General features: G+C 39.9%; 1 protein-coding gene across 3 annotated transcripts in view; it reads right to left on the minus strand.

Moving 5' to 3' along the window:
• The window catches only part of TOM1L1 (target of myb1 like 1 membrane trafficking protein), a 72,739-nt gene that overhangs the window by 26,800 nt on the left and 20,028 nt on the right, over window positions 1-25,911 (minus strand). For all 3 annotated transcript variants that reach the window (XM_035026799.1, XM_035026802.1, XM_035026800.1), the window contains 4 exons: window positions 11,698-11,831; window positions 5,787-5,847; window positions 5,275-5,392; window positions 4,239-4,335 (listed from right to left, as the gene is read on the minus strand). In XM_035026799.1, the coding sequence (XP_034882690.1) occupies window positions 4,239-4,335; window positions 5,275-5,392; window positions 5,787-5,847; window positions 11,698-11,831 (410 nt within the window). The remainder of the gene's footprint in view (window positions 1-4,238; window positions 4,336-5,274; window positions 5,393-5,786; window positions 5,848-11,697; window positions 11,832-25,911) is intronic.

Here is a 25,911-nt window from a genome sequence, read left to right on the forward strand (position 1 = left end):
GGGAGGGTATGTGCTCTGGTAAGCGCTGTGAATTGTGCAAGACTGTTGAATCTCAGATCTGTACCTCTGAAACAAATAATGCAATATATGTTAAGAAAAAAAAAAAAGAAGAAGAAGAAGGTAGCAGGAGGGGAAGAATGAAGGGGGGGAAATCGGGCGGGGTAGATGAACCATGAGAGACGATGGACTCTGAAAAACCAACTAAGGGTTCTAGAGGGGAGAGGGGTGGGAGGATGGGTTAGCCTGGTGATGGGTATTGAGGAGGGCACATTCTGCCATGGAGCACTGGGTGTTATGCACAAACAATGAATCATGGAACACTACATCTAAAACTAATGATGTAATGTATGGGGATTAACATAAGAATAAAAAAATTAAAAAAAATAAAAATAAAAAAATAAAACCAAGGGTTAGATGTTCAACTGACTGAGCCCCTTAGGTGCCCCTTAGTTTTAATTTCTAGTATAGAAAATATTGATAGATTATGTCCTATATAAGCAAACGCTCTATAAGGTCTTCAATAATTTTTGAGTACAAAGGATCTTGAAATATAAATGTGAACAACTGAAAAAAAAAAAAAGATGGAATACTGAAAACATTCAAACAATCCAAAAGACTGCAGGAAGGAGGAAACAGGAAGAAAAAACATAAACAAAGAGAACAAGTAAGTTATATGTTAAAGCTAAATCCAAACATAATGACATTAAATGTAAATGGTCTAAACATACCAATTAAAGACAGAAATTCTGAGAACACATAAAAATGCATGACCCAAAAAAAAAAAAAAATGCATGACCCAACTATATGCTATCTACAAAAAATGCACTTCAAATATTTTTATATAGTTAAAAGTAAAAACATGAAAAACAACATACCATGCAAACACTAATCAAAAGAAAGCTAGAGTGGCTATATTAATATCAAAGTAGACATCAGGGCAAAGAAAATCACAAGGGATGAAAAGTGAAAAGGGACTATACATAATGCTTTAAGGGTCAATTCACCAAGAAGACACAACAATACTGAATGCACATGCACTTACTAGCAGAGTTTCAGAATACATGAAGCAAACACCACTTTTACACAACCTTTTCTAGAAATAGGACACAGTGTATGATTCTATTTAGATGTCATTCTTGAAAAGACAAACTATAGCGACAGAGAATAGACTGGTGGTTGCTAGGGACTGAGTGAGGGAGAGTAGGAATATAAAGAAATACCACTAGGGAATTTGGGGGGTGATAAACTATCCTGTACCCTGTGTTGGTGGTTACATGAATCTACAAATATGTTAAAACTCATAGGACTGCACACCAAATAAAAACAATTTTGAGTAGATGAAATTTCACCTTATGGAAATTTTTACAATAAAATTAATTAAAGCACAGGAAGAAAAAAAAAAGAAAGCAGGCACTGAAATCAGACCCACTTGAATTTGAAACCTGTTCTGCAGTAGTTGGGCAACACCTTTGGGCAGGTTAATCTTCTTCTGCCTTGGTTTCTTCACTTGTGAAGAAATGAGAATGACGGTATATCTATCTACCTCCCAGTCCTATTGGGAGCAGTACTAAGAAATTAGGAAACCTTTCTTATTTTCCTTAGCCTGTTGCCTGATAGTAAGTGGACTATAACTATGACCTATTACACTTTATCCCATAATCATTGTTTTTCAAGATTCCTTTCTGTTAGAGTAATTCCATCACTCATTTGTTCCATGATGGTGAACAAACACAGAGGGGTGGAAAATTTTCAAGACTCTAAGATACTTTTGATGGCTGATTTTGCCTTTCATACGTGGTCTCTGGCACAGTATTTAACCCACAGTACATGCCTTAGGTAACTAGTGCTTCAATTCCTGACACTAAAAAACTGGTCTAATTATAGTTTCACTCAGGTATAAGCTCTTTCGAAAATTAGAAAACAGATACAAAAGTCTTAGTCTAGAAAACAAAATGCTGATATTACACATTATCTTTTATTCCAGTGAATTCTAAGAACTGTAATTATTTTGGTATCTGATGTTGGATGGACAACCATTAGAGGGTTTATAATGTATGATCAGCAAAGTAGTGCTTTATGATTCTCCTGGGATGCTTTTTAAAACTGAGGAGGCCTACTACTGAGTCAGAATTTCTGGGGGTCAGCAATTTTACTTTTTAATAATCCCCCCAAGTGACTTTTATGCACACCAAAGTATGAGATCCCTGACATTACAGATTAAAATAAGCAGCTATTAGCTAGGATTTGATTTTTTTATAAGCTTTATAGAGACATTTTTGTAATGTATTTCATCTATATAATCACTCCTTCTCATTACACAACACGATTTACAGGATAAAGGAAAACAGAATCAGTTACTTTAGATCACATTATTTACTAAGCAACTTCCTGGAAATCTGCCTACAGCATTGCAACATTACTTGTATCACAGTTAGTCAAGACCAGAGGTACTGACCCAACTAGTTGTTCATGACCCAGCCACTGACACTGTTCTTTCCCAACACATGAAGCTTTCCTCAGTTTTCTCTTTCTTCCCAGTTTGATTCTCCTTTCTCATTTCCCTCCCTCTGCCCCCAACTCCTTTTTTAATGTAGAAAAGTAATTCAGTGATTGGGTACATTGGGTAAAAACACTGGACAACTCTAAAAATATGTCTAAATCAACTGATGTAAAAACGTATGTATTTTTATCAAGATATGCCAAGCTATGTTAAGTGAAAAACAAAAACAAGGTTCGAAAGAGTATGTACAGTCCGCTGTATTTAATAAAGGAGAAAAAAGTCATATTCATTATTTACCTAAAGACACTTTGGAAGGACAAATAAAGTGGCTACCAGGGAAGGAGCAGGATGTGACCTAGGGAGAGGGGGAACTGGAAGCATGGGGGTGGGGTGAGATCAAGCACTGTCCTTATAGATCTTTTATATCATTTTGATACCTGAATCATGGAAATACACTATTACCTAAAATATTTCCATTTAAAAGGGAAAAAAAACAGCCTTTGATGTACAGAAAATCCAACTTCTGTGTATTTTTTGCTGTATCTACTCTATCCTGCTTCTCCTTGACCTTAAGGGAATTGTGCCTTTTTCAGTTTCTTCAGCATCTTTCTTGTGTTTGTTTACGCAAAGAGGCAAATGTTTATATTATTTCCTACTTTCTTATGCAAATTTAAGATAGTATACACACATTACTTTGCACACTTTTTCACTTCATAATATATTGGTGATTGTCCCTCACATAATATATTGGTGATTTGTCCCCTAGCTGTATAGTAATACATTATGTAGATATTTAGGCCACAGCTGATGCATACTTGAGTCATTTCCAATTACTAGCTGTGCCCAAATGTTGTCAAGAATAATCTTGTGAACACCTCATTTTGTATGAGTATGAATTCCTAGAAATGAGATGGTGGGTTCAAAGGTAAATGCATTTTAATTGTAATAGATATTGCCACTTGCCCCTCACAAGGATTGCATAATTTTGTGACCGTATCTGTCTTTCCATAGCCAATAAAGTACATTAACAAACATTTAGACTCTTACCAATCTGCGAAGTTAAAAATAAAAAGTCATCGTAGTTTAATTTATATTTCTGTAACTTTAAGTAAGGTTGAGCATCATTGCATCTGTTTATAGGCCATTTGTATCTCTTTTTTGGTGAACTATCAGTTCTTCTGACCTGCTTCTTCATAGCTATATGAACTTGGGCCATTTCTATTCCCTAAATCTCAGCCTTTTCTCCTGTAAAATGGGCATAATGACAACAGCACAGGTCCGAGAGTTTTTGCAAAGATTAAATGGAATAAACAAACACAGCTTAGTAAAGTGCCTGGCACATGGCAAATGCTCCGTAAACTGGTGTGGCCATTATTTGTTCTAACTCCCTTGTCATTCAATTCCCTTTGTTCTTCCCCCATCTCCTGTTACCACTGAAAAATAACAGAAATAATTTTTGGAAGGCTTACCACCTAGAGCACGGTATTAGGAGGTATATATAGCATCTCACAGAATCTTTACAAGAATCCTAGGAAGTATTCTCAGAAGAAAAATGAAGGTTCACACTGGTGAAGTTTCTCATCCAAGGTCATGCAGCTGGTAGAAAGCAGAGCTGAGATTCTAACTCAGGATTGTCTGATTCCTAAGTCTCTACTTTTTCTCTTACGTCATGCTTTCTTAAGTATGAGGAATCAGAAGGAAATGATATTACCTCTGGAGTATCACTGGACATACTTACAGGGGTGTTTCTGTATTTTCCAAGGCTAGTAAATCCACCTGTGGATGAAGACTGGGGTTCAAGTTGTTTGTTACAACAGGACTTGGAGAGTTGAAATCTAGAACACAAAATGGACTTGTTTGGTTTTAAAACATCTTGTCATTCAGTTGTTCTGTTTGATTCTCCACAATAAAAACAACAAAAACACAACAGATATTTCTGCCACCATAAAATGATTTCCTCAAACAGAAATTATGAGACTGACATGCTACCTACTGCGCTAACGAGGCACCTCCTCAAACAGAAATTAAAGGACATTATTAATGGTAACTGGAAAGAGAAATGCTGCCACAAAAAGAGGATGTTGTGAAGGTAACAAATGTTAATTATATCCGGTTTTCTGAAATCCCAAATTTATCTAGAATGGAAGGGATTCTGTGTGTCTTGTTCTCTCAAGCACAAAAGTAAAAAGCTAGGGCATATATGGAGCTCTACTCTCTCCTGCCCAAGCTCTCAACTTCCTATAATCCTAAGTGATACACCCCAAAGTAGGAAAGTCTCAAAGGTTGGGTGGCTAAAATGTGGCAGACAGGGGATTTCAACTTGGACTTCTACCTCAAAAACCTTGTTTTTTTCTCCAATTTCACCACCATGTAGATCAGTCCTCCTAATTCCTGACTTTCTCTATCTGCGTCAAATATTCCCTTACCTAATGCTGTAGCATAGCAGAGAAACCCAAAGGTCATGTGTGGTTCAGAGTGGTTTTAAGTTTGGCCATGATGTTGAACCACCTCTATTAAAGCAGGCCAGGTGAATTCGATGAGATTCTAAGACAGGGGGATGAGTTTCAGGGATCCAACCCCCCTCCCCCCCAGATATATCCCATTGCTGGGTTTGACCCAACCATTTGCCAAGGAATAATTACATCTCCTGATACAGTTCTCTGATATTCAAACGGACTTCAGTCCTTCCCAGGTTGCATTTAATCATGAAACCAAGCAGAACTGTTTCACATCAAGCTCTTCTGCTGGTCTGAAAGGCCCATGTGCTTATTTACTTAAGTCTGAAAGCTGAGCATTTGTGGTGTTGAGTTCTCCCAGAGAGGCCCTAGGCATTGGAGGACTGAGCCTAAGGCCCAAGAGATCACAAGATGGGGCAGAAGGTTCACTGGCAGTCTGAAAACAAAGCAAACAAAAATACAATTCAGAAAAAATGTGTCAGGTAATTCATCATGGCTTTCTCCCCAGGGACTTTTTTTTTTTTTGAGAAAGGAAAATCCTATTTGGATGCATCTCAAAGGAGAACACTCTGTTCAACAGGCAACACTCATACTAATCACATCTCACCACCTACATGAGTTTCTACATAATCAGACAATATTCTTGTGACCTCTTATTAGTAACTTAATAACATCGAATTGTTAAGGCAAACACTCTACACCACCAAAACCACTCCAAATTTTTAATGGATGTCTCCTCTGTTTTAAGACTTGTTTTAGGTAAGCCTTATTCCTTACTGTACAATTTGTAAAATGCTCAATTGTTTTTTATAACATTTTTGTTCACTTACATTGGCATCTTCCCCCTGGTTCCTATTTTGCTCCAAAATCCTTTGTTGTTTCCGAGTGAATCTGTTTGAGAGCAAAACTTAAGTATTTAAAAGAAAACAGATATGAAAATGCTATAATCCTTAAAAATTATTAACATGCGAATATTCTGGAAACAAAGACAATCAGCCTCATCCCCACTGACTCCCAAAAAAGTACTTTAATAAATTTTTCTTCCAAAAAAAAAATCTTTTTTTTCCAGTTTATAGGGGTTGTAATGCCTTTAGAGAAAACTGTGAGAAAATACATATTAAAAACTAGTAATAGGGGTGCCTGGGTGGCTCAGGTGGTCGAGCATCTGACTCTTGCTTTCAGCTTGGGTCGTGATCTCAGGGTCATGAGAGCAAGCCCCACATCAGGCTCTGCATTGGGCATGGAGTCTACTTGAGGTTCTCTCTCTCTCCTCTGCCATTCCCCCTACTCATGCACTCGTGCTCTCTCTCAAATAAATAAAATAAATTTAAAAAAATGAGTAGTAGTTCCATCACCTAGAAATGGTCCCTATTAACATCATGATGTATTTCCTTTTGGTATCTTTTTCTGTAAATTAATCTATTTTAAAGCTTATTTTGCAATTATATTTCACATAGTTCTGTATCCTAATTCAATTATGTTGTGAGCATTTTTCCAGTTATTCAGAAATGCAATTTTTAGTGGCTGCATATTTTACCTTCTATGAATGTAGCATACATTTAACTTTTTTTTTTAACACATTTTACCTATCCATTTGAGAGACAGAGCACGAGTGGGGGAAGAGGCAGAGGGAGAGGGAGAAACAGACAGCCCCCCACCCCAAGCTGAGCATGGAGCTGGACACGGGGGCTTGATCTCAAGACCCCGAGATCATGACCTGAGCCAAAGTCAGACGCTTAACCGACTGAGCCACCCAGGTGCCCCCACATTTAACTATTTTTAATCTCAGATATTTAACTTGTTTCCAATACTGCCATTATAAATAATGTTCCATAACAATTCCAATACATTTAACATATTTTCAGCTTATCTTCATTTTTATGACACCCTTACAACTTAAATTTTACATTGCTCGCACATTGGGAATAAAAGAGGAACAGATGAGTAAATAAACAATAGGTTTGACCTCAATGAGATACCTCACACCAGTCAGAATGGCTAAAATTAACAAGTCAGGAAACGACAGATGTTGGCAGGGATGTGGAGAATGGGGAACCGTCCTACACTGCTGGTGGGAATACAAGCTGGTGCAACCACTCTGGAAAACAATATGGAGGTTCCTCAAAAAGTTGAAAATAGAGCTACCATACGATCCAGCAATTGCACTACTGGGTATTTATCCCAAAGATACAAAAGTAGGGATCCAAAAGGGTACATGCACCCCGATGTTTATAGCAGCAATGTCCACAATAGCCACACTGTGGAAAGAGCCAAGATGTCCATCGATAGATGAATGGATAAAGAAGATGTGGTGTGTATATATATATATATATGGAATATTATGCAGCCATCAAAAGGAATGAGATCTTGCCATTTGCAACGACGTGGATGGAACTGGAGGGTATTATGTTGAGCGAAATAAGTCAAACAGAGAAAGACATGTATCATATGACCTCACTGATATGAGGAATTCTTAATCTCAGGAAACAAACTGAGGGTTGCTGGAGGGGGGGGTGGGGTGGGAGGGATGGGGTGGCTGGGTGATAGACACTGGGGAGGGTATGTGCTATGGTGAGTGCTGTGAATTGTGCAAGACTGTTGAATCACAGATCTGTACCTCTGAAACAAATAATGCAATATATGTTAAGGAAAAAAAAAAAGATAGCAGGAGGGGAAGAATAAAGGGGCGGAAATCGGAGGGGGAGATGAACCATGAGGGACGATGGACTCTGAAAAACAAACTGAGGGTTCTAGAGGGGAGGGGGGTGGGGGGATAGGTTAGCCTGGTGATGGGTATTAAAGAGGGCACGTTCTGCATGGAGCACTGGGTGTTATGCACAAACAATGAATCATGGAACACTACATCAAAAACTAATGATGTAATGTAATGTATGGTGATTAACATAACAATAAAAAATAAAAATAAATAGGTCTGAAAGAATAGTGAAGTTGAAGTCAGTAGTCCAAGGATCAAGTGTCAGCTTTATTATCACATAGCTACAGGATCGTGGATATAGCTTCTGATCCTCAGTTCTCTGCTAAAAGAGAATAGCAGCATTTGAAGCATTTCCTCAGAAAGTTATTCTCAGGGGTGACCTCTAGAAAGATAATACAGGTGGATGAATGTGGAAATGCTTTGCAAACTAAGAATTGCTTTAGAAACATCCTAAATTAGAACATGCCCTTGGGTTTAAGGGTTTTTTCCCTTTCTAGAACACATGTTTTTTCTTCCACCTCCTCATGGCATTGGCTTTTTGTACACTAGTTATGTGCTGGGTAAGAACAACCCTCACAGATCAAGCCTCGAGTAGCAAACTTCTGTTTTCTTATTTGCACAACTCTTCCCTAGATGTAATGAGCAGAGACTTTGGGGGATGTTGGAATAGGGCAAATGTATTTTGCATGTGGATAGATCTGAATCTTTGGGGAAGAGAGGGCAGACTGTGATGAACAGAATGGGGCTCCCCCCTTCCAAAATATCTATACCCTAGTCATTGGAACAGTGAATATGTTAGGTTGGATGGCAAATGTAAGGTTGCCTTAATAAGGAGACTTTAATAGGGAGATTAGCCTGGGCTATACAGATGAGCAATGTAATGACAAAGGCCCTTAAATGTGAAGAGGCAGGCAGAAGGGGAAGCAAGAATGATACAATATAAAAAAACTCAACCAGACCATGTTGGCTTTGAAGATGGTGGAAAGGGATCATGAGCCAAGGAGAGTGGGCAGCCTCGAGAAGCTGCAGAAGTTAAGCAAACGGATTCTCCTCTAGAGCCTCCAAAAAGGAATGTACCCCTATTGACACCTTGATGTTAGCCCGGCAAGACCCATTTTGGACACTTACAGAACTGTAGGATAATAAGTTTAGGCTGTTTCGAAGCACTAACTTTGTGATAATTTGTTACAGCAGCTACAGAAAACTAATATACCAAGACTACTATCTTTTCTAGAGGCAAAAAAATATCTCTCTGAATCTTAGGACTTCAGTGTTTCTGTCCCACAATTGAGTGCAGTTACTTTTGGCACACATGGTTCAGGGCTCAATCAGAATGAGCCATTCACAGAAGGAACCCAATCTCTTGATATCTAGACCCAATAAACAGACATTCCCCTTCAGAAGAAACTTTTAGCCAGTGGTCTTAATGGTTTGCAGTAGAATTCCCCAAAAGGAAAACCAGAAGGCAGCATACTGCTGACAGCCACGTGGTTTTCCTGAGCTTGTCTTCCACTTACTAAGATCTATGCCGCAGAAAACAAAAGGCAAGAATTTGAGTTTGTTGAGCACTCAGACAACACTGGTTGCTGGGCTCACATGCTCAGTCAACGCACGGTCACCTCTTCATATGAATGAATGGCTGTGGTCTCTGAGAGGCAGTACGTAAGAGACAGTAAAGGAAAAAACTCATTTCATAGCTATTGGTTTTATTTCACTGGTTCTTTCCGTTCATTCACGATCAACAGAAAAAACTCTAAGTCAATAAGTTAAGAGGCCCAGTGGGATGTTAAGGGGGAGGAGGAAGAAATTAATGTTTAATGAGTGTCCACATGCCAGCACTCCCCAAGGTGCTTTCATGTACATGAACTCCTTTAGTTCTCAAAACAAAAACGAAACACTGCAAATAGGTAATATTAGCCTCTTTAATAAAGAGGAACATACTTAAGTCTTAAAAAGGTAAGCAATTTTCCCAGATATCACCAAGATTTGATTCATAAAATATTTTTTTTGAATCCAGCCCTGTTCCCCTATTTCCCTTATGAACCACTAAGTAGGGTCCACACAAGGGAAAACTGTCTCACCCAAAATACCAACATCACTCCTACTGAGAAACGATCTAGAAAAAGTGTGGGGTGCACACATGCTCTAGAATCACTATGACAGGAAGTCCTAGGGATAGTTTTGGAAAGAGATCACGAGACTTGCCTGGAGCTGTAGGACTTTTTTTTTCTCTTTTTTCAAGGTTCCTAATAATAGATCTTTGGGAGCATTTATGTACAACTGTTTTATACAATATTTTAAAAGCACTGAAATAAGTTGCTTTATATACGTGACATTAATTGTTAACTCAGATTCACTCACTTTAACTTTTTATTAGGAAACTTTCAAACCTATAGAAAAGTAAAGAGAACAGTATGATGAACACCCCTGTATTCATCAGCTAAGTTTAATAACCGTGTATCTTTTGCCAGATTTGCTTTATATGTTTTTTGCTGAAATATTTAAAATTATATACTTTAGGACATTTCATGCCTAGATATTTTAGAAGGCATTCTCCAAAAATAAAGGCATTTTCCAACTTAACCACTGACTTAACCATTATATTTTCCCCCTTAAGTCCTTAATATTAATTAATATTCCATCCATAGTCAAATTTCTCTCAGTAGCAACTAAATGTTTTTTAATGTTAGTGTGCTCAAAGTAGGATCCAGGTAAAGCCCACACATTACATTTGGTTGCTGTTCCTTTTATTTATTTATTTACCTTTTGACCCCCCTCCCCCCTTTCCTCCCCCCCCCCCCCCACCTCTGGCAACCACACCAAGTTCCTCTGCATCTATGAGCTTGGTTGTTTTGTTTGCTTGTTAAATTCCACACATTTTTATACATTAAGACAAAGGAAAAAGTCACCTGTCAGTCTAGGCATGCCCCAGCTCCTGGGGGATGGATCCTGGCTGCTCACTCTCTCCCCAGGCCTGTGTGCTTTTCCATAGCTTCACAAACCCTCCAAGCTCCTGCACTGCTCCTTGTTCCATCGATGCCCACTCATTTTGCAGTGCTCACCATAATGGCACCTCCTCATCGACACTCCCCTTTTCCCCCTCCTCCCCACCTGGATTAGGTCTGGCTGATATTCTCACCAAGCCGACCTCTTGCACTTTGTTTCACTGCACATATTTCAATTTCCAAGTGTATCTATTTGTACTCAAAGTGTTTTTCTGACTTAGAGCCTTGCCTATTCCAGTAGATTATAAGACTTTTATTTTGATGAATGAGTTAGAAACAACTAAAATGCCTAATAAGTGAACTGGGAAAGGACTATTATGGAGCTCTTAAACATAACAGCTTATCAAAAGGAATTCAAAGCATAGGCTACACAAATACTTGTTATGCGGTGAATAAAATTGGAGAAACAGAAGTGTATGTTCTTTACATGATCACAACTGAAAAAAAAAAAGTAGGAAAAAGACTAAAATGTAGTGACAAAATGATGAATATTTAAAATTTTTGTCCTCATACTTCTCTGAATGGAAATTTAGGAAAAAACCTATGTTCATACACAAAATGTCCTCACTACTGCTCTGGTTTTGTATAGACTATTTTCTTCATATACAATATCCTCCCCTCTCCTCTGCACTGTTCTATGTTCTTGTCCATCTCGAACTTAGGATAAACCTCACTTTTACCAAGATGCTGTTTATACTGTTCATCTGTTTGAGTCTACAATGAGCTCAGTACAGACATTATCAGGTGAATAAGACCCAGCCCCTGCTATGGTCAGATGTTTACACTGCCTGAGAATGCCCCCAGCACTGCATAGATGTACAACTCATTCTTGCAAGCCGTATCATAAGCTCCCAGAAGGCCAGGACCATATTCCCTCTCTTGGAAGGAAGGCAGCCTTGTCCTGAAGCTGTTCCTGGTCTTAACTGAGTGTTTACCCAGCAGGTACTCTTATAAGAATGCTGAGCCACTGCTGGAGAAACTACAAGTGCAGGAGGGTAGGGAGGGTGCACATCAGCTCACCTCTCACATCCAAGGAGGGCGTTATTCAAATCCTCATTCACCTGAATTAGCTCAACAGTTACATCTTCATTCTCCACCACTATGAGCAGGTCCATGATCCTCTCCTGCATCTCCCGACCTGTCTTATAAAGTTTCTGTCAAAGAAAGGAGAGAAATTTCTTTTTCTGTGCTAGGGAAGTTCTATAAAGAAACTCATGTACCAATGCTGGTTGCTCACTTCCTCCATGAATCACCTACAGGAGATTACCAAAGTATGTAATTATGTACAACCTGTCCTTCTTATCAGAAGGCAATGAGTTACACATGATTATATTTTCCTCTAAAAACCAAAATAGGTGTCATAAGAACAAGATGGTACACTGCACAGAACACCAGACTAGAGATTAGAACTGGTGTATGGGAATTCTAGAGGTACTGCTTACTAGCTGCAGAATACAGAAATCACTTGTTTTCTAAATCTGTTTCCTCATTTGATAAATGAAAGTTATATTAATTGCCACATCTACCTCAAGGGGTGATATAAAAAGCAAATGAGATGTGTATAATGAGGAACTCTAGCACTATAAAGCACTACATAAAACACAAAATGCTTACTGTCGCTATTAGTGATAGTAGAAGAAAGGAGTAGTTAAAATATTTATAGTGGCATAATTTTCCTATTACATTTTACTTAAATATTTAAAGTCTACAATTACAACATCACATCCCAACATAAACCGAACCAAAATTAGAAGGAAAAAAAGGTCAGGAATACTATCCTTGTTAGGACTACCTGGAGTCACTGCATTAAGCCAGGACTGCACTCCCCAAATTAGCTTTTCCTCATAAGCATCAGGGGCATCTACAGCCGACACACTGATTCAGAATCCCCAGGGCTGAGGGCCTGGGAATATATACGTATACATATTCATATATACATATACACACACACAAATACATATATATATATATATATTATTTTTTAGTAAGCATCCTGAAGTGTTTTTTATGTACATGGACAATTTGAAAACTGCTGTCTTACAACTTATATCCTTATAGGCAAGCTTGAGGAACATAAAATATTCATATTTCTTCAAACCCACCTCAGCTAGAATTTGTAAACATAATAGTATATTAAGGTCAGGCAAGAACACCTTCAAAATGAGAGCAACAGAACTTGCTAGATCGTTAGACTATTCCACTATCTTACTCATTTTCCCTCAAGAAAGACAGACCTGTTGAAAAACTTATAGTCGGCAAAACCCATTTAGAGTCTCAAACCATCTATTACAAGAGTCCTGACAGGAAATCTCTAAAGAAATCAATCAAAGCATTAATAACTAGCATTTGGACTCAGAGGTAAAAGCCACTACCCTCTACAGAATCCTAACAAAAATATTTGGAAGACAAAAGGAAATGAAAAGGAAAAAAGTGATACAGACAGATAAAGGATAGACTCTGGGTTTTGTAACTGCAATCTGCAGCCAGAAAAACTGTCCTCTTTGCTAATGACATGGCCACTATCAGCAGGGGTTGGCAAACTTTTTCTTAAAGGCCCAGATAGTATTAAATATTTTCTGCTTTCTGGACCATATGTTCTCTGTCAGAGAACAGAACTACCTAACTTTGCCATTATAACATAAAAGAAACCACGGGTGATATGCAAATAAGTGGGTGTGCCCATATCCTAATAAAACAAAGACAGGTGTTAGGAAATGGTAAAGTTGAAACCCCAGGGTGACTGGCATACAGTGGGTAGTCAATAAATGTATTAATGATTGCATAAGAAGTATCACTGGAAAGTTAACCAGATAGCTAATAAAACCCTGTATTACACCTTTACTCAGGACCCAATGTTCTTCTGAGAGAACAAAGAACAGCACTTAACCCCCATGATGAAAGAGAACTTTTCCATTACTGAGTATAATGAAATTGTTCTTGCTCACTGGCAGCCTTGCTAGAGCCATGTCAAGATCAAGGAAATACAATGGCTGTTAGATGCCCGTGACAAAAATGTAGAAATTAATTTGAAATGAATTTGCAGCCAACATCAATAGCCCCCGGTCACAAGAAGACCCTCTCAAAAGACAGATGGAATAGAAACATGAAAGGAACATCACATTTCTCAGCAGGTTTGCAGAGCAGAATTTGAAAAACCTCTTCAAAAGCCAGCCCACTCTGATCTTTGCAATTGATGTCTGTCTCCGAGGAGGGCCATGCCACCTGGAAAGAGCCTAGATCAAGCACCATGAACCAAGAGGATGGGTCAGAAGTTCCCCCGCAGCAGGTACCTGCAGGGCTGTGGATGTGGGGAGCCAGGGTGGGGAGAGAGTCAAAACACAGAGTAACAGCCGCTGGTGCATATGTCCATCACAGAGCCCCTGGAATTGCCCCCCTTAAATACCATATCAAAGCAAAGGCAGGCTTCTCAGTTCAAGGGAATTTAACAATCAGTTCAAAAGTCTTTAGAGCAAAACAAAAAGAGCTCATTAAGAGCTTCTTCTCCTGACATCCAGATGGCTCCTAGTCCTCCATAGAGGACTCAGGAATTAAGGAAGGAGGTCCTTTTGCACTTTCAACTCCAACTGCAGCAGCCCACATTCAGCAACAGAGTCCAACTCAATAAAAAGAAAAAAATAGAAGTGCCTGAACATCTCCCCTGAAAAAATGAAAATGGGAAGAAATGTGTTTCTTGCAAGCCTTCTCTGGAAATAATACCTGCAAGGCAATACTGTTATCAGCCCATAACATATTTCCTCCCTATCTGTCCTCCCTACCCAGACTGCAGGAGCCCCAGAGAACATCTCTATCTGCAAAAAAATAAAAACTACCCCTCCCACCCTAAAACTAAACAGTTCTCAGCGTCACTTGCTTGTAGTCCTTTTCCTTTACAGAGATGCCAGCTGAATGAATAGCAAATTAATGGTCAAGATCATACTCAAAAAGATCATTAACTCAGTAGAGTCCTTCTGATTCTTTTTCCTAACCAAATATTATCAAAATTTTATTTCCCCAAAAGCCTTTGTCTTCAGTAATTCCTTACCTCCTTTATCCTAAAGTCATTAATTCTTCAACAAAGATCATCAATCTATCCAACTCAACAGAAATTTAATGAACTCAGGGCGCCTGGGTGGCTCAGATGGTTAAGAGTCTGCCTTCGGGGGCGCCTGGGTGGCTCAGTTGGTTAAGCGACTGCCTTCGGCTCAGGTCATGATCCTGGAGTCCCTGGATCGAGTCCCGCATCGGGCTCCCTGCTCAGCGGGGAGTCTGCTTCTCCCTCTGACCCTCCCCACTCTCATGCTCTCTCTCTCTATCTCATTCTCTCTCTCAAATAAATAAATAAAATCTTAAAAAAAAAAAAAAAAAGAGTCTGCCTTCGGCTCAGTCATGATCTACGGGTCCTGGGATCGAGCCCCTCGTCAGGCTCCCGGCTCAGCAGGGAGTCTGCTTCTCCCTCTGCCTCTGCCTTTCCCCCTGCTTGTGCTCTCTGTCAAATGAATAAATAAAATCTTAAAAAAAAAAAGAAATTTAATAAACTCATTCAGTGTGCAAAGCATGTGCTATAAACATGCATAGTTGTATGGATTTAGAAGTATACGACTTGGTTACTGCCTTCAAGTTGCTTCCACCTAGCTAGAGAGCTAGGGAAAAAACAGGTGAGCCATCTATACTAGAAAGTCAATGAGAAGCAAGCTGGTATAATGGATAGAACACAGGTTCAGGAGAACAAGGTTCTCCCTCCAGCTCCATGACTTGCCACTGTAAAGGAAGGGAGATGGTCTCAGAGATAATGTCCCTTCCACAAGTTTCTGAATGGTAAAGACAATAAATGTCCAGTGGAGGACTTTTTATTTTACTGTGTTCCCCCCCCACCCCCGCCCCCACCCCGCAACTGGTAACAAATTATCCTTATAGCATGAAATTGTAGATTGACCTGATTTTAAACTTCTCTACTAAGTTAGACTAAGGCTTTCTCCAGTTGTACGCTTTGTTTTTTTAAAGATTTTATTTATTTATTTGACAGAGAGAAAGAGAGTGAGAGAGGGAACACAAGCAGGGGGAGCTGCAGACAGAGGGAGAGGGAGAAGCAGGCTTCCCGTTGAGCAAGGAGCCCGATGTGGGGCTTGATCCCGGGACTCTGGGATCATGACCTGAGCCGAAGGCAGACACCTAACCAACTGAGCCACCCAGGTGCCCCATCTCCAGTTATACTCTGAAACAGAGCTTGCTTTCTTCTACAGAAGACTAAATCATTCTCTCCTTTCATTGCCCTACTGGGGCTAGGCAAAAGAAAGAGAAGACTGAAATGAGAGGTACCAGGGAAGTCAGTTATTCAAGGTAAGAGTAAAGTAGCCCAAAGCCAAGTGTAAAATGCCAAGAAAGCAAAGGCAAGACTCATGCCACAACATTTTATCCCTGTGACCAGAGCAGAACTCTTGACTCATCACAACACTCAAGACTGGATGCTGCTCAGACTCTTTGTACCCTACTCTGGGAAACTAAAAGAAATCCAGTTTCCACCCCCAATGAAGGTCAAAGTCCACGAGCAATATGGAAGCAGGGAAAGGTGTCTACTACACAAAATAGTTTTTCTGCCTAAGAGACTAACAAAGAGCAGGCGCCCTGCTAGTTAGCAGGGCTTCAGGATCTAATTGTTTAGCCTGAGCTGGAAGAACCAATAAGGGAGTTCATATATACCAGATTTCAGATGGAGGGACACAGACAGGGAATGGGCTGCAATTAACAGAACAGCTGGTAGCAAGTAAGCACCCACAGACAAAACAGAAGAGATTCCAAGTACAGAGGCTGGTTTTAACATTAACAAATTGCACATTAAGACTGTGACCACTGGGGCGCCTGGGTGGCTCAGTTGGTTAAGCGACTGCCTTCGGCTCAGGTCATGATCCTGGAGTCCCGGGATCGAGTCCCGCATCGGGCTCCCTGTTCAGCGGGGAGTCTGCTTCTCCCTCTCGTGCTCTCTCTCATTCTCTCAAATAAATAAATAAAATCTTAAAAAAAAAAAAAAAAAAGACTGTGACCACTGCTAAAGTGTATGTACGAGAAAAGCCAATGAATTTTTTAGAGTTGTCCTATGTGTTGAATGCCGTTTGCGCTCCAGATGCACCATCCACACACTCTGCCCTGTTCTATGTCCCGGGGCCTGGCCTGCAGGGAACACCTCACCAGGTCCCGTGCCCTCTCACTTCCGACTGAGTTCAGCAAGCAGCACGCACTGGCAGGAAATGGGAGGGAAGGAAGGAAGGAAAGTGAGATCTGGGTATTTTTCCCTCTACTCCTTCCACCAAAAGCACCTCTTCTCTCAAGGCTGCTTTCTTCTCCATTATTCTCTCCTTTGGGTTCTGGCAAAACTTCCCTCTTGCCTACTTATGCCTCGGGATATTAGTTAATAGCACAGGATAGTGAACTAGCTCCTGTGGTTTCCCTAAACCCTGCATTATCTTGCTGAATAAATAGTACCTTGATTAAACTCTCCTCAAAATATTTAAATTGAGCATGCCATTTGTTTCAATGACAAACCCTACAAAAGCATGAAAATACATACTTAGAATCATTAAAATAGTAGGATGCCAGCAAAGGGCTGAACAAACAGATCAAACAAACAAAACAGCCTCCAGAAAGATGTCCTTGTATTAGAATATAGAATACAAAAGGAGTGTTTGAAATTAATGTTGATGATAGAGGAGTTGTTAGTAAATGTTATTTAGACAACCAGCCATCTAATTGGGAAAAAAAAATGATTAGTCTCTCATAGCAAGGATAAAGATTTTTATTTTATTTTTTAAGATTTTATTTAAGAGTGTGTGTGTGTGTGTGTGTGAACGAGAGGGAGAGAGAATATGAAGCACTCTCTGCACTGAGTGCAGAGCCCAACAGGGGGATCAATCCCACAACTCCAAGATCATGACTTGAGCTGAAATCTGGAGTCTGACACTTAACCAGGTGCCCCAAAGATTTTTAAGTTTTAATTTTTATTTTTGAGAGAGAGCAAGTGAGTGCAAAGTTGGGGGGGAGGAGCAGAGGGGGAAGGAGACTCAGTCCCAGCACCCTGGGATCATGACCTGAGCCGAAGGCAGATGCTTAACCGACTGAGCCACCCAGGAGCCTAAGATTTTTATTTTAAACTACATAAAATCTAGGGGAAGGAAAACATTAATTTATCCAAGCTATTTTTATTGAGTGATTACATCATGCCAGGCACTGCTCTCGGAGCCAGAACCTGAGCACTAGGTGAGATGAGCTTTGTGGAGCTTCTGTTCTAATAGGAAAAGGCAGCTGAACACATATTCAAAAATAGCGTCCGAGTGCTAGGTGGATGACGAAATGGCAGGAGACAAAAGTCGAGAGTCTAATGCCTGGGGAGTCAGGGCAGGTTTCTCAGAGGAGGTAACATACTAAGCTCAGAGTAAGGAGAAAAAGCTGGCCATTAGAAGAGAGGGGGAGCATGACGGTTGAGCACGAAATACTCTCTAGCAAGAACAAACTTGGTGTGTCCACAGAACAGGAGGGTGGCCAGTGTACACGGACTGAAGAGAAGAGCTGCATGGGCTGTGGAAGGAGAGGTAGCAGGAGCTGGTCAGGAGGGCTCTGTGGCCAGAATAAGGAGGTTGGGGTTTTATTCCAAGTGTGACGGGAAGCCACTGCATGGTTCCAAGCAAGGACAGCATGAGGTGCTCTACCTTTTAAAAAGTTACAGAGATGCGCAATATCATTAGTCATTAGGAAATGCAAATCAAAATCATAATAAGATACCACTTCACACCCGCCAGACAGCTTTTTAAAAAAACCCCCAGAAAATAACAAGTGTTGGCAAGGAAGCAGAGAAACTGGAACTCCTGTACAGTATCAGTGGGAATGTAAAATGGGGCAGCCACTGTGGAAAGCAGTTTGACAGTTCCTTAAAAAGTTAAACCCGGAGTCACAATTACTATACGACCCAGCAGTGCTACTCCTAGGTATACGCTCAAAAGAAATGAACACAGGAATACAAAACAAAACTGGTAGATGAATGTTCATAGCAGCATTAATAGCCAAAAGGTGAACACAACCCAAATGTCCATCAACTAATAAATGCATAAATAAGATGCAGCATATCCACATAATGGAATATTATTCACTAAAGGAATGCAATTCTGCCAGCTGCCCCATGAGTGAACCCTGAAAAGAGGTTAGTGATGTAGAAGTGAAAGAAACCAAACACAATAGCCATATAGTGCATCATTACATTTATATAAAATACCCAGAATAGGTAAATTCATAGAAATAGTAAGCAGGTAGGTAGAACTGGGCAAAGACAGGAAGGGGGAGAGACTGCTCAATGGGTATAGGGTTTCCTTTTTGGAACTAGTTCCAAAAGTTTTGGAACCAAGTAGAAGGAATGGCTCCATTGTGAATGTACCAGATGCCACCACGTCATATACTTTAAGACTGTTACTTTTTATTTTTTTAAAAAGATTTTATTTGAGAGAGAACGAACATGAGCGTGTGCATAAGCAGGGGGATGAGCAGAGGGAGAGGGAGAAACAGGCTCCCTGCTGAGTAGGGAGCCCAATGCAGCTTGATCCCAGGACTCCCAGTTCATGACCTGAGCTGAAGGCAGATGCTTAACTGACTGAGCCACCCAGGCACTCTGGTTAATTTTTTTTTTTTTTTTTTATGGAGGTTAATTATTATGTGAATTTTACCTCAAGTTTTAGAAAAAGCAAGCTGTATAGTTTTTGGTTTCCAGCACATACTCAAGATCCAGTATTATGCTCAAGATCCTGAAAACCTTCCTGATAACAAAATACCTAAAAAAAAAAAAAAAAAAACCTGCTGGATACAATATAATGCTATTTTAACAAACACACCTAAGCTTTCAAGAAAGACTGAGAAACCCTCAAAGGCTGAAAAACCATATAGGACCCAAGATGATAGAGGCAATAAAGGTACAAGGCTTGAAAGGCACCCATCTGTCAAGATCCAATAACCTTGAGAGGCTGGGGTCTGATCAAGATAGGACGATGGATCAAAGACTCCCATATGTAGCTGGGACCCCTAAAAAGCTAAATGATATGTAAAATAAGAAATATATATATATTGGTCTCTGCCCCTGGTTCCTGAAAAAGAGCTCCTAAATACCTAGGAATTCCCTGGGTGACAGAAGCATCTTAAGTTCTAATGAGGCAACTCTTGGTGGGCTTCTAGAGGGGGGCTGGTCACCAGAGACCAAACCACAATCAGAAGCTTGGAACTTCAGCCCCACCCTCCATCCTCTGCGTAGGGAGAGGGGCTGAAGATTAGAGCTAATAATCAATATGCCTATGTGATAAAGTCTCCACAAAAATCCCAAAACAAGGAATTTAGAGGGTTTCCAGGTAGGTGAACACATCCACATCCCAACTCCATGGGAACAAAAGCTCCTGCAGCACTTGGAACCCTCTGGACCTTGTCCTGTATATCTTTTACCCGACTATTCATCTGCATCCTTTGTAACACCCTCTATAATAAAGCAGTAAATATAAATGTTTCTCTGAGTTCTGTGAGGCATTCTAGCAAATGGTCCAACCCAAGGAGGGGGTTGTGGGAACCCCCAGTTTACAACTTACTGGTCAAAAGTATGGGATAATCAGATTTTTGCAACAGGCATCTGAAGTGGGGATGGTCTGACGGGACTGACCCCTTAACCTGTGGGGTCTGTGCTAATTCTGGGTAGTTAGCGTCAGAACTGTTTAATGTGAGGGGGGACAAAACCTCTCATACTTGGTGTCAGAAGCGCCATGAGAAGAGAAATAGTTTTATGAGCTAATTGAGAGCACAAGAAAAAAATTCCAATTCTTGTCAAAAGAACGTAAGAATAGCACTCCTTACGAGATCTCTCTGTGTTACTAATGAAAAACATAAAAAGAGAAATAAAGTTACACATTCAATAGGCTCCATAAAACCAAGCTGATCAGGTGCCAGAACCCATTCAGCTTCAATGGGCCATGAGTGGTATTCTAATGTTGATTTATACCCCAAGTCTCCTTATTATTCAAGCCAACACACAGCCCTAAACACTGGCATCGAAACAGCATATTAGCATTATCCTTGCAAAATGCAACCAAAGATCTGCACCCAAAGACTCTGACACAAAAAACATTTCCCTGCTCTCCAGGATGGCACACAATATAAAGCTGGATTCGCATATTTAAATGGGATGTTCCAGCGTACATTTTGTTGTTGTTGTTGTTGTGTCTTTTTTAATTTTTTTATTCTTATATTATCCCCATACATTACATCATTAGTTTTAGATGTAGTGTTCCATGATTCACTGTTTGTGCATAACACCCAGTGCTCCATGCAGAATGTGCCCACCTCAATACCCATCACCAGGCTAACCCATCCTCCCACCCCCCTCCCCTCTAGAACCCTCAGTTTATTTTTCAGAGTCCATCGTCTCTCATGATTCGTCTACCCCTCCGATTTCCCCGCTTCATTCTTCCCCTCCTGCTACCCTTTTTTTTTTTTTAACATATATTGCATTATTTGTTTCAGAGGTACAGATCTGAGATGCAACAGTCTTGCACAATTCACAGCGCTCATCATAGCACATACCCTCCCCAGTGTCTATCACCCAACCACCCCATCCCTCCCACCCCCTACCGCTCCAGCAACCCTGTTTGTTTCCGGAGATTAAGAATTAGTCATATCCGTGAGGTCATATGATACATGTCTTTCTCTGATTGACTTATTTCGCTCAGCATAACACCCTCCAGTTCCAACCACGTCGTTGCAAAAGGCAAGATCTCATTCCTTTTGATGGCTGCATAATATTCCATTGTATATATATACCACCTCTTCTTTATCCATTCATCTGTCGATGGACATCTTTGGCTATTGTAGAAATTGCTGCTATAAACATCGGGGTGCACATACCCCTTCGGATCCCTACATTTCTGTCTTTGGAATAAATACCCAGTAGTGCAATTGCTGGAACATATGGTAGCTCTATTTTCACCTTTTTGAGAAGCCTCCAAACTGTTTTCTAGAGTGGTTGCACCAGCTTGCATTCCCACCAAAAGTGTAGGAGGGTTCCCCTTTCTCCGCATCCCCGCCAACATCTGTCATTTCCTCACTTGTTAATTTTAGCCATTCTGACTGGTGTGAGGTGGTATCTCATTGAGGTTTTGATTTGGATTTCCCTGATGCTGAGTGATGTTGAGCACTTTTTCATGTGTCTGTTGGCCATTTGGATGTCTTCTTTGGAAAAATGTCTGTTCATGTCTTCTGCCCATTTCTTGATTGGATTCTTTGTTCTTTGGGTGTTGAGTTTGATGAGTTCTTTATAGGTTTTGGATACTAGCCCTTTATCTGATATGTCATTTGCAAATATCTTCTCCCATTCTGTCAGCTGTCTTTTGGTTTTCTTGACTGTTTCTTCTGCTGTGCAAAAGCTTTTTATCTTGATGAAGTCCCAATAGTTCATTTTTGCCCTTGCTTCCGTGCCTTTGGCAATGTGTCTAGGAAGAAGTTGCTGCGGCTGAGGTCGAAGAGGTTGCTGCCTGTGTTCTCCTTTAGGATTTTCAGGGGCTCCTGTCTCACATTTAGGTCTTTCAACCATTTGGAGTCTATTTTTGTGTGTGGTGTAAGGAAATGGCCCAACACCATTTGTTGAAGAGACTGTCTTTTTCCCATTGGACATTCTTTCCTGCTTTGTCAAAGATTAGTTGACCATAGAATTGAGGGTCCATTTCTGGGCTCTCTGTTCTGTTCCACTGATCTATGTGTCTGTTTTTGTGCCAGTACCATACTGTCTTGATGATGACAGCTTTGTAATAGAGCTGGACAACTGGAATTGTGATGCCGCCAGCTTTTTTTTTTTTTTTTTTCCAACATTCCACTGGCTGTTCTGGGTCTTTTCTGGTTCCATACAAATTTTAGGATTATTTGTTCCATTTCTTTGAAAAAAGTGGATGGTATTTTGATGGGGATTGCACTGAATGTGTAGACTGCTCTAGGTAGCATTGACATCTTCACAATATTTGTTCTTCCAATCCATGAGCATGGAATGTTTTTCCATTTCTTTGTGTCTTCCTCCATTTCTTTCATGAGTATTTTATAGTTTTCTGAGTACAGATCCTTTGTCTCTTTGGTTAGATTTATTCCTAGGTCTCTTATGGTTTTGGGTGCAATTGTAAATGGGATCGACTCCTTAATTTCTCTTTCTTCTGTCTTGTTGTTGGTGTGTAGGAATACCACTGATTTCTGTGCATTGATTTTATATCCTGCCACTTTACTGAATTCCTGTATGAGTTCTAGCAGTTTTGGGGTGGAGTCTTTTGTGTTTTCCACATAAAGTAGCAAATTGTCTGCAAAGAGTGAGAGTTTGACTTCTTTATTGCCAATTTGGATGCCTTTGATTTCTTTCTGTTGTCTGATTGCTGTGGCTAGGACTTCTAATACTATGTTGAATAGCAGTGGTGATAGTGGACATCCCTGCCGCATTCCTGACCTTAGAGGGAAAGCTCTCAGTTTTTCCCCATTGAGAATGATATTCGCTGTAGGTTTTTCATAGATGGCTTTTATGATATTGAGGTATGTACCTTGATCAAGAAAGGATGCTGTACTTTGTCAAATGCTTTTTCTGCATCTATTGAGAGGATCATATGATTCTTGTTCTTTCTTTTGTTAATGTATTCTATCACGTTGGTTGATTTGCGGATGTTCAACCAACCTTGCAGCCCAGGGATAAATCCCACTTGGTCATGGTGAATAATCCTTTGAATGTACTGTTGGATCCTATTGGCTAGTATTTTGGTGAGAATTTTTGCATCCATGTTCATCAAGGATATTGGTAATTCTCCTTTTGGATGGGGTCTTTGTCTGGTTTGGGGATCAAGGTAATGCTGGCCTCATAAAACGAGTTTGGAAGTTTTCCTTCCATTTCTATTTTTTGGAACAGTTTCAGAAGAATAGGTATTAATTCTTCTTGAAATGTTTGGTAGAATTCCCCTGGGAAGCCATCTGGCCCTGGGCTTTTGTTTTTTGGGAGATTTTTGATGACTGCTTCAATTTCCTTAGTGCTTATAGATCTGTTCAGGTTTTCTATTTCTTCCTGGTTCAGTTTTGGTAGTTGATACATCTCTAGGAATGCATTCATTTCTTCCAGGTTATCTAAGTTGCTGGCATATAGCTGCTCATAATATGTTCTTAGAATTGTTTGTATTTCTTTGGTGTTGGTTATGATCTCTCCTCTTTCATTCATGATTTTGTTGATTCGGGTCCTTTCTCTTTTCTTTTTGGTAAGTCTGACGAGGGCTTTATCAATCTTGTTAATTCTTTCAAAGAACCAACTCCTAGTTTCATTGATCTGTTCTACTGTTCTTTTGGTTTCTATTTCATGGATTTCTGCTCTGATCTTTATTATTTCTCTTCTCCTGCTGGTTTTAGGCTTCATTTGCTGTTCTTTCTCCAGCTCCTTAAGTGTAGGGTTACGTTGTGTACTTGAGACCTTTCTTGTTTCTTGAGAAAGGCTTGCATTGCTATATACTTTACTCTTGGGACTGCCTTTGCTGCATCCCAAATCTTTTGAACAGTTGTGTCATTTTCATTGGTTTCCATGAATTTTTTTAATTCCTCTTTAATTTCCTGGTTGACCCATTCATTCTTTAGTAGGATGCTCTTTAGCCTCCATGTATTTGAGTTCTTTCTGACTTTCCTCTTGTGATTGAGTTCTAGTTTCAAAGCATTGTGGTCTGAAAATAGGCAGGGAATGATCCCAATCTTTTGGTACCACTCGAGACCTGATTTGTGACCTAGGATGTGATCGATTCTGGAGACTGTTCCATGGGCACTAGAGAAGAATGTGTATTCCTTTGCTTTGGAATGGAATGTTCTGAATATGTCTGTGAAGCGCCCCCATTTTTGATTGCACCTCATTAATAGCCTTTTTGATTTTGACTTGGTTAGATTTTAGTTCTTTTATTTCTCCAGAAAGGGTTTCTCTTATAACTTCCATGCTTTTCTCAAGCCCAGCTAGTATCTTTAAAGTGATGATTCTGAACTCTAGATCTGACATCGTACTAATGTCCGTATTGAGTAGGTCCCTGGCAGTCGGTACTACCTCTTGTTCTTTTTGTAGAGGTGATTTTTTCCGTCTTGTCATTTTGTCCAGAAGAGAATAGATGAATGAGAGAACAAAATGCTAACAGGGTAACAATGTTCCAAGAAAATATACTCTAAACAAATAAGAAAAGACCTGAAGCCGGGGGAAAAGAAAGGGAAAGAAAGAAAGAAGAAAAAGATAAAAGCAAACAAAAACAGAACAAAACAAAACAAAAAAAACAGAATATGATCTCATATGATCAGGCTGGTGCATAGATCAGTGCCACACACTAGATTTTGGGTGTATTTTGGTCAGTTAGAAGAAAGTGCCTCCCAATATTTTAAAGAAAGAAAAACTTATATATGTACAAAAATAAGCATTGATATGATGAAGGGATGGAATATGACTGTAAAGATGAAAATTATAAAAAATTTTATCAAAGGAATTGATAAGTTGTTTGAAAAAAGAAAGAAGAGGACTTAAAAAAAAAAAAAGAAAGGGAGAGAATGTGAGCAGGCAGGAGACTAGAACAAAGCCATTCACTAGAGATTTAGGGTATATTTTGATCTGTTAGAAGAAACTATCTCAAAATTTTAAAGAGAGAACAACTTATATATATATGCCAAAAATAAGGGTAACTACTATGAAGGGATAGAATATGACTCTAAAAATGAAAAATAAATGTTTTTTAAAAAAGGGATTGATAAGATGATGGTTGAAATAGGGAAAAAGAAAAAAAAAAGACAGTTAAAAAAAAAATTAACTTTGAAAGACTAAAGAATCATGGTAAAAAAGCCTTGGATTCTATGTGCAGTATTCCCCTAGTGCTGGAGTTCTGCCATTCTCATTGATCGGTAAACTTCGTCTTGGCTGGCTGTTCTTGCTGATCTTCTCGGGGAGGGGCCTGTTGCCGTGGTTCCCAAATGTCTTTGCCGGAGGCGGAATTGCCCCGCCCTTGCCAGGTCTGGGCTAAGCAATCTGCTCGGGAGCTTTTGTTCGCTGCAAGCTTTCGGTACAGCTTTGCAGGACAAGAGTGAAATGGCGGCCTCCCAATCTCCGCCCCGGAGGAGCCGAGAACTCGGGGCCCCACTCCTCAGTGCACCCCCAGAGAAAAGCAGTCACTCCTGTCTCTCCGGTCTCCGGCCGCACTC

The sequence above is a fragment of the Mirounga leonina genome, unplaced genomic scaffold (genome assembly GCF_011800145.1).
Source record: "Mirounga leonina isolate KUSES-001 unplaced genomic scaffold, KU_Mleo_1.0 Mir_200, whole genome shotgun sequence".
Classification (NCBI taxonomy): Eukaryota; Metazoa; Chordata; class Mammalia; order Carnivora; family Phocidae; genus Mirounga; species Mirounga leonina.